General features: G+C 39.3%; 1 protein-coding gene across 2 annotated transcripts in view; it reads left to right on the forward strand.

Annotated features, from left to right (window-relative positions):
• AP2A2 (adaptor related protein complex 2 subunit alpha 2) overlaps nt 1–17,472 on the forward strand; it is a 55,427-nt gene that overhangs the window by 636 nt on the left and 37,319 nt on the right. For both annotated transcript variants that reach the window (XM_065635763.1, XM_065635764.1), the window contains exon 2: nt 11,734–11,802. In XM_065635763.1, coding sequence (XP_065491835.1) covers nt 11,734–11,802 — 69 coding nt within the window. The remainder of the gene's footprint in view (nt 1–11,733; nt 11,803–17,472) is intronic.

Below are 17,472 nucleotides of genomic sequence, written 5' to 3' on the forward strand. Positions count from 1 at the left end.
CGTAGCGGGCTGGAGAGAGGCGTCTCCTGGTCTCCTTCCAAATCCGTGAACGGCTTTCAAAACGTCGCGGATGGAAAGCAGGCCTCTGTAAGGGTGCCTGCGAGCAGGGCCTTTTGTGGGTATGCCTGGGCTTGGCTTAAATTTGCTTTAAAATTCTGTTTTGGCAGAAATCAGCTCTTAGGATCCGTGTAATTAAAAATGGAATGGAGAGGGGCTCGAGTAAGTGCCCCCCTGTGGGAAAAAGGGAGCATGCCTGTGAGCGCAGGGCAGAGAGGAGGAGTACAAATCTGCTGCTGCTTGGGGGCGGGGGGAGGGTGTATGTCTGGGGGCACACCTCAGTGCTCAGCTTTCCTTTTTAACTGAGAATTGCATGTCATAGCAGTTTAATATTAATCTGAGTTAGAAATCTAAGCATATGATGTGGCAGGAATTGCCTGGGGAAGGGCTAAGGTCACTGTGGTTGGTGTGATGAAACAGCTCCATTTTGTCCACCTGTGTGTGTCTCTAGATGACTTAAGGCTACTTTAAAAGCAGTAGCAGTAAGGTTTCTTCTCTAAGGAATAAGAGTAGATTTGGAGATTTTTTTAAAAAAAATGCAAATTATGATGCTCTAACTAGGCTGAGGAGAAAATTATACTGATAAAATGAGACCGTTTAAATGTGGAGTTTCCTGAAACTGAATTCAGGTGATTTGGACTTCTAGCCATGTAAACAGGAGCCTTGTATGTAAAATTCAAGTTGTTAATCTTCCTTGCAGCAGAAGCTGTTTCAGTGTTTTCTCAGAACAGAGTTGCAGGTCCTTAGGTTTCTTTAGTATTCACTTTTGGGTGTGTAGAAGAAGGTTTATAAAATGTGTATCAGTTCAAGGTTATGTGAATGCTCTTGTGCTTTGGCTGGCCCAACTATTTACTGAAAATTTTCCAGTGCCCTGGTATTCTATGCAAGCTGCATATGTAACAGTTTCACCTGATGTCATAGCATTTGAGACTTGCTGTTGTATCTACCTGCTATTTTTAATGATTGTTTTCATTCATTTAGCTAGAAGTAGTATGATTTTATTCTGCAATGTCTCTTATGTCTTGCAGTCAGTTAACACATTTGTCTGCTCTTGTTTTCAGTGGAATCCAGTAGAAGGGAATACAAGAGAAACATTCAAGCTCTTAGTTTCCTAACCTATATTTAGAGATGTAGAGTGGCAAGATTTAAGGTAGTAGGATAGAACCAATTAACTGCTTATTTCTCCATAAGCTTACCAGTGCATAGGCAGTGTGGGAAATCTGATGGAATAACCACCTCTCTGTCCAGACTGCACAAGACAAACCTCTCTCTCATGGTGTCAGTGTCTGCAAGAGTGACAAAGATGTAGCTCATTTGTGAAACAAATACAGTGTTAAAAACTTCCACTGTTGAAACAAATACTAGTATTTCTCAAATGTTTTGTCCCTGTCCAGACAGCTATTTGGGAGCTGTAGTTACTTTTGTATCTTTCTTATCTTCATAATGAAAAAAGTAACTACATCTTCCAAATAGCTGCCAAAGACCTGGTAGTTCCCACTAGTAGGTGATCCATGCAGCATCTAAATAGCTGTCCAATGGCATTTGAATAATTTTTCTTTAAGGGAGCTCTAAGTGTTGCCAGCTGACTGTGGGCTGGTGTATGCTGACTAAGATTCCCAAAAATACTTGAGAGCACACTTTAGAGACTCTGTGCTTTGCAGGCACTTCTATTGGCTTCTGTTCCATCTTCCCCTCTTCAGAGTGGGGAGCTAGGTATTTGTCAAGAACAAAAAGTAACAGGGTCTTTTGACTTGTAAATTTAAGAAAATGTTCCTATTCTGAGATGGGAGGGAAGCTAGGCACCCAGTGCAGTTCTCAACCTCTGTTCTAGCCATAAAATTGGACTAAATATCTGACAGTTGCACTGATCTCCAAAATGCCTGCTGATGTTCTGAATGTCAGTCTTAATTTTGGCTTTGTTGGATGCATTTATCCCTTTGTAATACTACCATAAGAGCCTGACATTTTTTGTTTGCCTACAGCACTTCCAGATTAGGAGTGATGTTGAAATGTGGCATGTGTTTTGGGGTATTTTTGTGTGTGTGTGGTTTTTTTTTTTTTTTCCCTGAAAGATTTTGCACGGTTAAGGAACCTGCATTATAGATGTTGCTGAATAATGAAAATGCAGTCGTTGTGTGCTAACTGCTCAGGTGGATGCACAGCATGTGATTTCAAGGTAATAAAATAACCTAAACTTCAGGGGGATACTTATGTACATTAAGACTGTCTGCCTCTTACATCAAGTCTTATTTCTTGGGCATTTGTACCTGCAATGTCTGCAGCACTCCAGCACTAAATAATGCATGATTCACTTACAATTCTCTTATTATATTACTGATTTGGGAGTGATGCTTGTCTTGCCGAACTGTTTTTACCAGTCTGTTACAGGCTTCAAGAAAGTCTTACTTGATAGCAGTTTTCAGTGCTTACATCTCTAGTTGACTGAGTGAATGAACAGCTCACATTGCCAATCTGTCTTTAATAGCTAAAAGGTTGGTTGTCACTTCTGTGTTGGTTAGGCATATTTTTGGCACTTGGGTTATCTATTAAACTTCTTGATCTGCATATTAAATGCTTCTGTGTTACATATGACTGAGTATAAGAATTACTTTCTACGTGACTTTAAAAAGTCTGCTTAAAATACGCTGATTTCTCAAAAGTCTATGAAGCTTTTCGTTAAAAAAGAGTCAGCATACTACCTGTATCAGAAATTGTAAAATATTCTAAGGGGTCAAAGTGTTTCTTAATGCTTTGACTTTGCTCTAGTCTCCACGACACTGTAATATTGAGTGACTTTTTCAAAGCAAAATGTTCTTTTTCATACAAATACTAAATGAATTTTCAAAATCAGATTGTATAAGAAAATATATATTCCTGAAGTTCCTGATAGCTCTCTAGAGTTTTGTTTCAGGTGGCTTCTTGTTGTAGACTCTGTATTTTGCATATGGAGGTCCTATTTACAGTAGATTTATGGGCTTTCCTAGAAACTTGCTTAGTTGGATTGTTTTATAACATGTTTGAAATATTAACAGCAAATATCTTTTTAGCTTATCTTTCCTAGACACCAGAGAAGAGACAAGAAAGCTATAGATTGAAAGCTGTACTTAAATACTTCGTTAAGATAACCTAGTTAATTAGCACTTAGTTAATGGGGCCCACTGAGAAAAGAGCAAGGTCTTGGTATGCCATAACAGAAATTGTGGTGGTAGTGGTGCTGGAAAGCTCTGAATTCTGTTTGGTGAAGTGCCATTCAGACTTATGAGTTCAGGTCAGGAAGAGTCCTTTTCACTGCTTAGGTGAAGTGCCTCATGAACTAAAACCCAACTAAATCTGCATGTGTTATAAGTATATGGACTCATGCCAGAAATATTTATTCTTAGAGTATGTTAAAACTTTTTTTAGTGCATATACTGCAGAGCTGCTGGAGTGATTTGGCCTATGCAAGATGGTGCTTTATAAATTCTCCAGCTGTCTTAGCTGACAGATATATCACGAGGAGTCTGTTTTCAATTTTTTGAGAGTAGCTTCATGCTTATCTGGTGGTGAAGGATTCCTAAGTAATTTGTCACTCAAACTATTCTGTTGCAATAATGGTACTATTAATAATCTACTATTCACCCTGAAGACTAGGAAAGCTTGCTTCTCTCCTTTTTTTTGGAGGTGGTAGTGTGGAAAGAGTTTCTAGTACAATATTAGCTGGTTAACACCCTTCCTCCTCTGTAAAATCAGGAAGTCATCTACTCTTGCGTTGCTTAAATCACTCTACATGGAGGCAAAAACTATTTTTGCCACAGGCTTGGGTGACAAGATAGTTCTTCATCTCCCTCACTGCTTTAGATAACTGTCTTACCATTTCAGTGTGACCTTAAAAGTTGGACAGAGGGAGGAGGGATCCCTTTAGTTTGTTCTCCAAATGTTTCTGTATATGTTCTGTTCCAAGATACTGTTCCTTTCTCCTCAGACTGTATTTTCTTCTTTAAATAAAACCCAACAAATATATTAAACAAAGGTCTATCTCTTATTACAGAACTTAATGTATTACTTCTTTGTACTGGACAGGGAGAGTGTCCAGCCTCTTGAAGTCTGACTTCAGTAGCCTTGCTCCTCTGAATTGGAACTGGTGCATCAGGTTACAGATGAGCAAGTGGGAATTAAAAAAAGGCTAGTTCGTGAAATTCATCATATGATGATCACCCTTTTGACTGGATGGTAGATAACTGAGTACATTACCTGTGTATGTTGGAGGGGTATGCGCATTAATTAAATGACCACATGGCTATGTATAGAGTTATTTGTTCTCAGTGAGAACAGCCACACAGTGAAACAAACTTCACATAGGATGAGTTATGTACATACAGCGTGTGTTTTATTGCCGCTCATCCAATGTGGACAGTTTTGCACCTGAAAAAATTCTAAGAAGAGCATCCTGCTTAGAGCTATAACATGCACCAAGTCTTTCATCACTTGCTATTTTTTTGTGGGAGAGTAATTTAAGGAAGACACAATTAGCATGAAGTTATTCTGAGGAGGATGTGTTCTTCTCTGTCTTAGCTTTCTTCTGGTCATTTCATGGAACTCTGAGAGGCTGGGTTTTTTGGGGCACTGCATTGGGAGTGTGCGTGTTGGTTTTGTTTATTTTTTTTTTTTTTAACACTGGTTGAATTGGTGCATGTTTAGCTGAGAGAAGAGGAGAATAGGCAAAAATGATAACAGCTGATAGTAAAGAACTAAAATCTTTCATGGCATATCCAACCTCTCCATTAGAGACATTGGAAAATATAACATCTAGTGAATTTGAAATCCTTTGGATAAAGGCTGCCCATCAGGACTGGTAAAAGGAAGTTAAGGACTATTGTAGAGACTATTACATGTCTGCATCAATTAATAAGCTTATATAGGATTTTCTTTCTAAGGCCCTGAAACAGTAGTTTAGAAGTGATAGTTAAACTAGGAGACTTTAGATAAGCCTTGACGTGTTCTTCTATTATTTGAATGTGAGCTAGTAGAAAAGAGTCCACAGTGATTTGTGCTAAACCAGCGCAAATACCACCTTACCCTATTGAAGGGAGTGTAACTGTACAGTGCGAAAATACTGTTCAAGGAAATGACTACTTAAATAAATGCTGCTCAGTCAAGAAGGAGGAAGAGCTGCTTTATGTAGTAGCCTAACCTTGCACATCTGGTATTGTGTATCTTATTAGCTTAAAGCTTCTCTTTTGATAGGAATCGGTGTAGTTTTGTCAACTAAACTGCTAAATAGATGTTCTATATGTCATAAAGTCACTCAGATGTGAGCTTCCTGTAAGCTTTCAGTACATTTGGGGAAAGATCTCGTCTTAAACTAGACCCTATTACCTAGTTACTCCTCAAACTCTTTCACAGTTTGACCTGTAGTGTTATTCTTAATTTGTGCCTAGTTAGAAAAAAACCCATCCATAATAGGCAACTAAAATTATTAAACTTGTATTAAATTGCTGTAATTAGAGAATCTGAACTGTGATAGAATTTGGAAGCTGTTGTGTGTTCTTTTGTGTTTATTTCCCTTCCCTTATGAGGACAAGGAGTTAATGGATTACTGGATTACATTAAAGCCTGTGACTCCCTGCCGTTTCATGAGAAGTATTATAGGGACAAATCTCTAGCAGCATACTGGAGGATGAAGTCAGTTCTGTGGAGAGTACTTCACTTACTGTGCAGAACATTAGAGAATGTACACTACAGGTTTCTTAAATGGGATCATTAGGTCACCGATCTCTGTAGTAATGGATATCTAATCACAAGAGTGTCCCAAGGCACAAAAATCCCAACTGCCTTGGTGCCATTCATGATCTTCAAAATGATAGGCACTTTTTCCTCAAATAGAATCATTTTGGTTGGAAGAGACCCTCAGGATCATTGAGTCCAACCATAACCTAACTCTAGCACTAAACCATGTTCCTAAGAACCTCATCTATACACCTTTTAAACACCTCCAGGGATGGTGACTCCACGCCTGACAACCCTTTCAGTGAAGAAATTTTTCCTAATATCCAATCTAAATCTCCCCTGGCACAACTTGAGGCCATTTCCTCTTGTCCTACCACTTGCTACTGGGGAGAAGAGACCAACACTCTCCATGCTACAACCTCCTTTCAGGTAGTTGTAGAGAATGATAAGGTCTCTCCTCAGCCTCCTTTTCTCCAGGCTGAACAGCCCCAGCTCCCTCGACCGATCCTCATCAGACTTGTGTTCCAGGCCCCTCGCCAGCTTTGTTGCCCTCCTCTGCATTCTCTCTAGTATTTCAATGTTTTTCTTATGATGAGGAGCCCAAAACTGAACACAGGATACAAGGTGGGGCCTCACCAGCACTGAGTACAGTGGCACAATCACTTCTCTAGTCCTGTTGGCCACACTATTCCTGATACAAGCCAGTATGCCGTTGGCCTTTTTGGCCACCTGGGCACACTACTGGCTCATGTTCAGCCAGCTGTCAATCAACATCCCCAGATCCCTTTCTGCCAGGCAGCTTTCCAGCCACTCTTCCCTGAGCCTGTAGCATTGCCTGGGGTTGTTGTGACTCAAGTGCAGGACCTGGCACTTGGCCTTGTTCAACCTCATACAATTGGTCTCAGCCCATTGATCCAGCTGGTCCAGATCCCTCTGTATGTCCTTCCTACCCTCCAGCAGATCAATGCTCCCACCCTGTTTGGTGTTGTCTACAAACTTACTGACGGTGCACTCAATCCCCTTGTCCAGATCATTGATAAAGAGATTAAACAGAACTGGCCCCAAACGTATCTTGTGAAAGGACAGCATGCACTCATGTTTTTGTTCATAACAGGATGTAAATACATCATTAAGCAAAAAGCTTCTTGTTCTGCAGCCTTGAATTGATCAATTTCTGAACAAAACTGAAGCCATACTAATATCTTGTGAAGGTGCAGTTTTTTTATAGCATTCTCTTTTGATTAGTTGCACAGTGAGTTTGGAAACTAATAGCACAAGGATTGTCCTTCAGATATACTCAGACCTGAAAACCACACCTCTATTGTAGTAGTACTGTAGATAGTTCAGTGAGTATATGGAATTTATGCAGACAAGCTGTGAGGGCAGGCATACAGCAAATAGACCACTCTATTGCTGTGTAACCTGCCCCAATCTTGGTCTGTTTCTGCGCTGTGCTAAATAACCAGCTGTCTGAGAGATCAGGGAGAGGTGGAGCGTGGATTTGGTGTTTTACTTCATGAAGCTGAGGATCTGCATAGCAAATGGCTAATCTATAGAGCTGTAACGTGAGTATCCGTTTTGCTGACAGGTAAAAGGAGTGGTTTAATTTATTGAGATGAGATGTAAGTACTGTAAAAGCTCTTTCACAAAGGCAAGGATGGGTGCACTGATTACTTTTAAGTGAATATTTTCCTATAAGTATTTGCATCATTTTTACTGTAGAGATGCTAGTGTTTCTTTTGATTTGGGCCTCTTCTTTCAAACAGTTTCTTTCTGTGTCCTCTGACACATCAGGGTTGAAGAATGCAGTGTAGTATTAGAGTCATGCTTGTAAGTTGTTTTAGCAATAGGAAAGGCAAGTGGGTAGTTTTACTGCTTTATGCCAACTGAAGTGTGTTTGAATGATGAATGTGGTAAACTTCCTCTCTACCTGGTCATGTATTCTGCTGTCTTCTGCTGGTGTTATCACTTGTACTAAAGCCAATACAATTTACCCTTTAGATATTAAGTTAACCAATTGTGCTTTTGGCAGTTGGGCTCCCTAACAGACCTGCGGCAGTGCAAGGTAGTAGCAGGAATGTGTGTGCTAGGAGGAGAGCAGTGCTAAGGAACAGTCTGGAGTTATTGTCTTTTCAGAACTGTATCATTGAATCAAACTGATTATGAAGCTGTATAAACATTTTTTTGCTGAACAGAAGCTAGTGGCACTTTTACTGTGGTGTCTCTCCCACCTAAGTTACCAATCAGCTTCGATGCTTCTAATGTAGAGGCTAATGAAAACATAACAAAAGATAAAAATTTTTTTGTTTGGAAAACAATGACTCGCAGCTCTCAAGAAAGATGTCTAACAACATCTTTAAAATTGAGAATTTATCTCTTGTGTAAGAACTGTGTTCTTCCCAAGTAGGCATTCCTAGCCACTATGGAGTTGGCAGAGAAGCTGCTGCTGTTAGCCTTGGCAGTATTTGTATTACTACTCTCCTAAACAGAAAACTGGAGTTGTCCTGTCTTCAAGGTCTGTTCGATAATTGAATGTGAACAGAGGCATATTCTGTTAGACAAATGGTAGTGCTGCAAATAGTAATCAACAGTACTACTAGCCTTCAAGAAGCATGATTGAATGCTGGCAAACTTTTTTTTACGTTAATAGAGCCTCCTATCCAACATGCTTCATGCTAATAATGGCACATCTATGTGCATAGGATTGTCATATGGCCACAGGCCAAGTAAGGCGAAGAGGTAACACTGTCTAACAGTTCTGACCTGTGCATTAATTCAAAATAAATGAATTATTGGGGGGGGTTAATTACACTGCTGCTGGCCATAAGCAGATTTGAGCCAGATGAGTACTGGGAACATTACAACTTCTGTGAGGCTGTTTTTGTTTTGTGTGTTGTGGTGGTGTTTTGGCTTTTTGGGTTTTTTGGGTTTGTTTTTTTTTATGTTGCCAACACACCTGTCTTTTGAGAACTTGCCTCCAGAAATCTACTCTGCTCAGTATTTGTGTAGAGGCTTGTATAGAACAAGTGCTTCTCTGTTCCTTTGGGAAATAAAAGTGTAGACTTGGTCAGAAAGATAATGGACTCTAATGGTTTGTATGAAAGCTAAGAACTCAGAGCAGTTCTAGTTATTCAACACACGGTGTGCTTTGTGCCTCTAACTTGGCTTAGACAGCCTATAGTATAGCAAGAAGTTAATCTTGATGGAGTAGGTCATTAATTCCAAGCTTGAAGTGCTCATTTAGTCTTGCAACCCTGCTGCCAAGATAGTATTGAAGTGTGTCAAATGTTCTCTTCAAAAGAATGGACTCAACAAATCACTTTCCTGTAAGTTCTGTTTTCTCATTCTTCTGATTGTAGTGCAAAACTCCGAACTGAGATATGGAGGTGTTATTCATGCGGTAGTGAAGCTCTGACTGTAGTCTGGATTACTAGGAGATTTAAGAATAGTAATTGGTTCTCTGAAAAGCTGGGTGACTTTTGATGTTCATTAGTCTATCTTTGTTAACAAGATGGTAATTAAAGATAATGATGCACTACAGACTAAATTTACCTTGCCTAATGAAGGCAGTAGGCAGCCCGGTGAAGTCTGAATGCTGGCAAACTGCCAAATATGAAGTAATTGCCCATAAGCACCTCAGACACCATTGTGGCTGGGTATTTGTTTGCTCAGGTACTCATCTTGGAGATGACTAACTGCAGTTGTATAGTAGAGTTGTAAGGCTATTGATATAACCAGTATATGTTTTTTTCTGCAAAATAGCTAGCCCAAATTTGCTGGCTTGCAATCACCTCTTTTGATAGCGTGTTATGGATATTTAATCATAATATTGCTAAACTGGTAAAGGCTTGAATAAATCAAAGTGAGAAGGATGAGGCCTGAACTAATGTGAAACATAATCTTGTGCTCTGGCTTAAATACTGTCTTACCCATCAGTTTGTATAAATGACATGACCTTTATTAAGCCACTACAAGTTGAATAGCTGGGCTACAGCACATTTTCTTGAAATACAGCTCTGATAATTTCTTGAAACTGGGAGCTGTGTAACAGCCTGGAAGTGAGGCAGACCAATTGCCCTTGCAAGCTTTGAAATGCAAGCCTCTGGTTCTTCCGCACAGCACTCCTTCAAGTGTCATTGGTAGTGATATTATAGAAACATAGAACCATATTGGTTGGAAGAGACCCTCAAGACCATTGAGTCCGATCGTTAACCTAACTCTGGCACTAAACCATGTCCCTAAGAACCTTATCTATATCTCTGTTCAACACGTCCAGGGATAGTGACTCAATCGCTTCTCTGGACAGCCTGTTCCAGTGCTTGACAATGCTTTCTGTGACACAAGCTTTTCCAAGTATCCAATCTAAACCTCCCCTGGCACAAATTAAGGCCATTTCCTCTCATCCTATCACTTGCTACTTTGGAAAAGAGACCAACACCCTCCATGCTACAACCTCCTTTCAGGTATAGACAGCAATAAGGTCTTCCTTCAGCCTCCTTTTCTCAAGGCTGAACAGCCTCAGTTCCCTCAGCTGCTCCTCATCAGACTTGTGTTTCAGTTGTTGGGTGACAGGTGGTTTGGACATGCATGTGTAGTAGGATATTTAAATGCTGTGAGTTGTTGCTTTGCCTATGTAGAAGAAAGGAGATTGGAGGTGCTTTGAAAGGCTGGTCATGATCTGCTCTTCCAGCCTTGTCACATGCCTTCCTTGCACTGACAGGGCTGTAGTTGTGGTTGGAGTGGTGTGGGGAAAAGTGGGATGTGAAAGCAGGTTATCTGATCCCCACCACTCCTAAGGTTGCACCATTTTCAGACAGGGCCAGGAAACTTTTATTCATAAACTTGCAGCCAAATATATGTGATGAAAACTAAAGGAAACTGTGTTTTTCTGCTCCTAGTTGATGATTTGGAAACTGCTTGAAAGTTTGAGTAGGTACAGGTCTGAATTTCTAGCATAACTAGGTGACCAGTTCTGCGTTGCTGAAGTAGACTTAATTTGCTTCCCTCAGTCTTCAAGCAACTGAATATAATGACTGAGTTAGATATTTTACCCTATGATGCTCACTCATGTAGGAGATAATGGACCCAGACCTCTGTAGAAATCTCAGTCACCAAAAACTAAAATGCTAAAGAGCTGCTTTGGTTTGGACAATGCAAGTATTATTTCAATAAGCTTTCATTATCAGAATTTAAACTGCAGCTTATTTCTCTGAATATCTAACTCAAATTGGCACCAGAAACCCTAATGCCTATTATTGTAATAAAAAATTGATATGAAATATAAACAGTGCTGAGAAGCCTAAGGCAGTAAAGTCACCTAATAAAATATGAATATTAAATATTTGTTTTTTCAAGTGACTTCAATGGGGCATATTGGAAGTCTGAACTTGTATATGTATCCAATCTGTCTGAAGTCTTTGAGTCCTTGGGCTACTTGTAAGTTTACTGCTTTTCCTCTTCAGTGTCTGTTAAGAGTATTTCTAAAGCTGTTGAACTGAATGACCGTTCAATACAGAAACAGTAAATGTGCTCATCCTTAAGGTGAGGAATAACACAAGCTGTTTATAATATTGTGCTTACTAGACTCGTTCCTTTCTCCAGAGCACTGTCAACCTAGTAATCAAATTTGAGGTAAAATCAAGTTGTTTCTTGCCAGTTTAAGGAGTAGAAAAACTGAAGCATTTGTGAAAGTCAGTAAAAAAGGCATCTCATTAACTGTACGGACTGATACTATCTAAAGTCTGCAAAGCTTCTTGAAACAGCTATGTCCTTTTAGCTTCTCAAATTCTTCTATAAAGTGATGCTTAAGTTGCCTCTGTGATGGTTGCCTTCATTTAGTCCTAAAAAGGGAGAGTAATCATTTCTCCTGATGTTCGCATGTTCATACAGCAAAGTTGGGCAGAGAGAAGCTTAAGATGGCAGAGGGCTCTCCAAAGCTCTATATCTTGATGTCTGTTCTTTTTATTTCAGGCAAAAGCAAAGAAGCGGAGATAAAGAGAATAAATAAAGAATTAGCAAATATTCGGTCAAAATTTAAAGGTAAGTGACTTGATCATACTAAACTATACATATTTCCTCATATGACCTTCTAGGGGTTTTTGTTTTGTTTTTACATACTTTGATGTTTTGTCAACTGCTGATGCAAGCAAAATGCTGGAGCAGGCTGTTAGACTAACTATTGAAAATGTTCTCTTAATTGCAGAACATCTTGACAGTCCTGTGACTCTTGGCTGTAAAAGAAGAAAACTCCCTCTTGTATCAAAGAGAACTTTTTCTAATACTTCTCCTCCTAACCATGTGACTACTCAGCCTGTTTTCTTCCAGAAGGCCATGAGCTAGTTTGAAGAAACATGGGTGGATGTAATTATTTCCAGTTAAGATGGAACCTGTTTAAGCTTCTCCTCTTTTCCCCCATGTTCCCTCTTACTTGACGTCTTTATGGAAGCAATGGGTTAGGCTGTCCTCTAGCAGAGTTAAGATAAAAATGTGTAGCTGATGAAGCCATACATCTTGACCACTCCCATAAGCAACGGCAGTACAAATTATTCGTATGAAACAAAGGATATGCAGTGACTAATTCCATTCTTGTACATTCCAAGAGGCAGCAATTCACTTCTAAACAACACATGATAAAACTCCGTGCTGTGACTGTGTTCAAGTTGTGTATGTGGCTTCAAATTTTAAAGATTCTGAGAGGGAGTTGAGATGCTTTTGAATGGAGTTCTACCAGTAGTGGCTGTGGTAGACATTCTGTTTGAATAGATATGTGGCTGTGCGTGTAGCTAGATAAGGCGTTGCCGTGTGGGGATAATTATATGTAGCTTCAGAATTTGCTGTATTTGGATTAAACCAGTTTACCTTAATTATCTGTCCTGACTTAGACTATTTGGAATACTCCATGCATTAACACAGCCTGAAATAACTTTCCTTAACTTCATAGGGGTCTGTTGCTGCTTTTTAAGTGGTATGTCTTTTAAAGGCATATGAAGAACTGCAAAAACTTGAGTGTCAACAACTGGGAAGGGAAAAGTTGACCACAGTGCAAGACACTCAAGAAAAGTTAAGAAATCTAAATTAGAAGCCATGACACGCCTCTGTGCTAATATTTTTCTCTTAGAAATTACAACATACTTTATCCAGATTGGTAACTTCAGTTGTAGGGTAACTGTGGAAATTTTAAAGGCTATTTTTCTAGGGTAAATAGAAAAAGGAAGTTTCATTTAGTCACCTCCCTATGCTGTCACGTTGTTTTTCAATTCCTTTTCATTGCAAAGCTTCCGTCTAACACTAACGTTAAACTGGAGGTTTTTTTGTTGTGTGTGTGTGTGTTTGTTTGTTTGGTTGGTTGTTTTTTGGGGGGGGGGTTGTGTTTGGGGGTTTGGTTTTTGTGTTTTGTTTTATTTTTTTGTTTGGGTTTTTTTGTGGGTTTTTTTGTGGTTTTGGGGGTTTTTTGTGGGGGGTTCTTTTTGTGTTTTTGTGTGCGGTTTTTGTTTGTTTCCCTGGAAGTAGCAGGCTTTGCATAGTCTGCTCTACACCAATCAACCAATCCAAGCCTAAAACTTGTATTGATTTTTCTAGTCACAGTGACCACTTATGTCCCTTTTCCAGACACTGACCAGCAGATGCTGCCTTCACGTACTAAGTATGCATGCACACTGAGGAAGTGGCATCTAGCTTAAGGTTCTGTTAGAAACCTTCATGCAAGGGTAACAGCCATTTTTCTCAGTTCCAGCTGTATGATCAAAGTGGATCATCTTATTGCCTAGAAAATGTAAGCATAAAATTGTAACTTTTAAATAAGTCAGTTTAATTTCCCAAGTAAGATCTCTACTGGACAAATATCTTTCAGATTAAAGAGACTGAGTTTGTTTAAAAACTGTTTAAGAAGTTTCTGTACAGTTAAGAAGTTAGCTGAAGCTTCATGTTAGTTATTCAACTAATTTCACTAAGTTGATTAATCTGGAAGATACAGCCACTAAGACTGCTTATTTTCTGCTGGTGTGTGCTTGTAAAATGACTTGCTGTTAGCAGCATTATTGGTTATCAGCTGTTGCTGAAATTAATTTCAGCACCTAAGTTCTTTACTTAATTGTTTAGACAGGACAGGTTTTTCTAGAAATCAGCCTGTCGCTTTCCCTGTAGATACATTAACAGTTATTCCAGGTATGCCCTTCTGTCATCAAGACCAACTAGAGGTCAAGGCTTAGCTGGAAAGCTTGCTGTAGTCTCACTAACACGGAAATGTAATTCTTTCAGCAACTTAAGTTCAGGCTACACCACTGTTTTTTATCTTGATTGGTTGATTTGATGGGCAAGCTTTAGTTTGTTTGCAAAACCTAATCAATTTTTCACTAATGAAACTGGAAGCTTTCATCAGACCAAGTCTTCAGTTTGCACTGAATATATGAAAAGTTCGAAAGGCATAAAAAAAAAAGTTATTGAAGCTCTTGTAGAACCTCACTGCCTACTCTATGTTCCAGTGTGCCTGAAGCATGAAGGAGATGTCAGACCTTCTCACTGCACTTGCTATAGCTTGTCTTTGCTGTTCTTTTCTGTGAATGTCTTTATAGAAACAGCAGTGTAAGCCACTGTATTACTAACTTTAAGAAGACTTGGCAATAGTGAAGTGCTAAGTGAACTGAATTCTGTCAGAATGGCATTCTCTGGTTCACATAGGTAGTTTGGTAGCTGTGTTGTATCACTGAATAATCATAGTTTAAAGAGCTGCTGATAGTACAGTTCGTTTAAAAAAAAAAAAACACCACACAAAAAACCAACCAAACAACAACAACAAAACCCAACAAAAAACGCCCCCACAAAACCAAAAAAACCCACACACCACCACCAGTTCTGTTTCTCGGTTTTGCAAGGTATTTCATGGCTTAAGTACAAAAAAAGTTAAACATATGCACAGTAGATTCTTCTCTGGTTGTGATGCAGGGGAGAAGTGATCTAAGAATCTTTGGCTCTGTAGAACCACGAATCAGGAAATGATCAGAGAACAGAGGTGCTTTCAGCAAAGCAGTGCAATGACTTTAGCCTGTATAACTTGTGTAGCATCCTTTAAGAACATTTAAAATAGTTTCAAATAAATAGCAGTGTGTGCTCATTCAGTAGCTTGAGTGAAAGTTGATGAAACCTTCCCAGAAGCTGATCTTGTGGCTACTTTATTTCTGAATTTGTATGGATTTTACATGAAAAGCCTTACTTAACTGGAGACAACAACTTGATGTAGCCTGAACAAAAACTGGACTTAGTATCATAGTTTGGAAGAAACTGAGTTTGGAAAACTTGTATAACTGCTTGAGGCCTTGAGAGTGTGAGGAGGTGATAGCTGTGTATCTTTTTGCTGCAGAAGTTCTACAAAGGCTTTGTGCTGCATGGGTTGTTCCTTGCAGAAGGGCTGTATGAAAAGAAACAAACCTTCGTCATGCATTTTATTTTTGGTTTAAGTGAAGATTATTCAGTTTAACCCAGTTTCTTTTTATGTAGTTCTGACTTCTAAAAATGTTTTTAAATTGTTTGGATTAAGACAAATGTGTGACCATGAACTTAAGATGGAGTCCTTTGCCGAGTAATTATGGGGAATACTGGGGTCCTCGGTTAATTAACCTGGCTGAAGATGCAGCTGTTTGACTGGCTGCATTTCTGTAACCGGGGAAAGGCCTGACTGTAAGAAGCAAGGCCAGCAGTAGTGCCTCTTGACACAGATATGTTCTTGCTTGAGACTAGTGTAAGAGACTGGTATACCACAAGTATCCTTTCCTTCCTCTGGATCTTTAGACTCTTCAGCATACTCTGTTGCAGTATCTAGATGCCCACTCCATGTAACCTGAAAGATATATTCTTATACTGTTACAGACAGAGGCTGAGTATTTTTACTTTTGTTCTATCATCCAAGTAGCTGGCAAGCCTGTTACCTGCCTTATGTTTGGGTAACCTGCTATTTAAAATATTCTGGTATTTAACAGACTGGGATGAGGCTGCACATCTCTGGAAAAGCCATACTACTTTGAACTGATGGAATGTACGCCATGGCATTGAGTTCTGATCTGGCTTCTGTGCTCCAAGCTCAGAAGGAATCTAGAATCTCTGTACTTAAGGTGACTGTGTCCCTTGTTTCAGCATGAGGAAGTTCCATTGCTGAGGTCAGTGTGTCCTTGACGGTTGCTTTAAATGCTTCTGTGTTAAGTGAGATAAGATGCATGTAGTAAAGAGAAACTACACCCGTGTAATAAAGCAGAAGTTGTAGGAGTTAAGTCTGAAGTGGAGAAATACTATTCCTGTTGTTTAGTGTGTTCAGACTCCAAGCTGATTTTGCTCCCATGCTTGAGCCAAACCAGAAGTCTGGCTACCAAGAGTAGTAATTGCTTTCTAAGTGAATTAAAAAAAAAAACTGGTTTATTGATTTGTTGCATTGTTTTGATCTCTCAGAGCAGAATCTGTGTACTAATGAGACTGCCCACAAATCTATAAGCCGTTTCTGCAGTCAAAAGAACTTGGTTCTCTGCTTCATTCAAGCTTGTTCTTTTTGCCAGATCTGGCATTAGATTTTATTTTGTTCTGATTGCATAATAGGGTGTGTGTTAGAGCGGCTGCTACATTTCAGACATGCTAGTGTATCTTGGTTTTGTTGTGCAGGTGGTCTCAGTGTCAGGTGATAATATTTTTTTTTTTTTTTACTTCAACTCACTTGTTTTCCCAAATTCGATCAAGTTTTCTCTATTGTCCCAAACTACACAGTAACCCTATATCACCTGAGTTGTAGGGCTGCTCTAGTAATAATCTGTTCTGATGGTAGTAGTATGGTAAATAAATACTAGCTTATGGATTTATATGGGTTGCCTGCCAAAAATATTCAGCCTTTTATTTAGAGGGTTTCGACTCTCACTCTTATGGAAAGACAAATCTTTTCTCAAAGTGTAGATATATTCATAAAAGACAACTTCATTTTTCTTAGCCTCCAAGCTAAGAGTAGGCCTTCTGATACAGTATAGCACTGAATTATGTGAACATAGGTCAGAGTCAACCTTGGAAAGAAGCACACTGAATGCAAAGAAACACTTAAAGGTTTTGTCTGTTCTGTTTTGCATAAGCCATTATTGCAGTTATAGAAGCTAAAATTGTCTTTGAGACAGCAACCACCTGTTCGGATGCTAGTGAGACTAGACTTGTCAGGCTGCCTTACCCTCTACCCCTGGTGACCATCTGAGAGGACTAAACCACCTTCTTGCCCCCTCTGGCTGGTAGCAGGCTCTGTAATTGTGCAGCAGGCTGGTTTTTTTAAGTGTACTGAATTAAATGCAGAAGTAGGTGCTGGTTTTTAACTCATTATCTGAATTAGAAGGTGCTGCCTGGGAGCCAAAGGGTCTCGTAATGCATTTCTGCCTCATTTCTTCCTTTTTGGAAAGCTGTCTGAAAGAGATCTATGAGCAATGAAAACCAGAACTTCCCTGTTGAAACAATAGAGAGGTGATACACAGAAATGTGAAAGTAATAATTCTTTCTTAATAATAATACTATTTGCTGGTTGGCTGTTAATAATTTCTTTCTTAAAAAAATGACTAATAAATTTTCCAGGGAAAGCAAGTAGTCTTTGACATGCCCACTGTGCTCAAAACTTGCTGATGTGTGTTCTGAATACTTCCTGTTTCTGCTGGCTTGATTTGCAGTACTTGCAAATGTTCCAGAAAGTATTTAAATATGAAC

Source organism: Caloenas nicobarica, chromosome 5, assembly GCF_036013445.1.
Source record: "Caloenas nicobarica isolate bCalNic1 chromosome 5, bCalNic1.hap1, whole genome shotgun sequence".
NCBI lineage: Eukaryota > Metazoa > Chordata > Aves > Columbiformes > Columbidae > Caloenas > Caloenas nicobarica.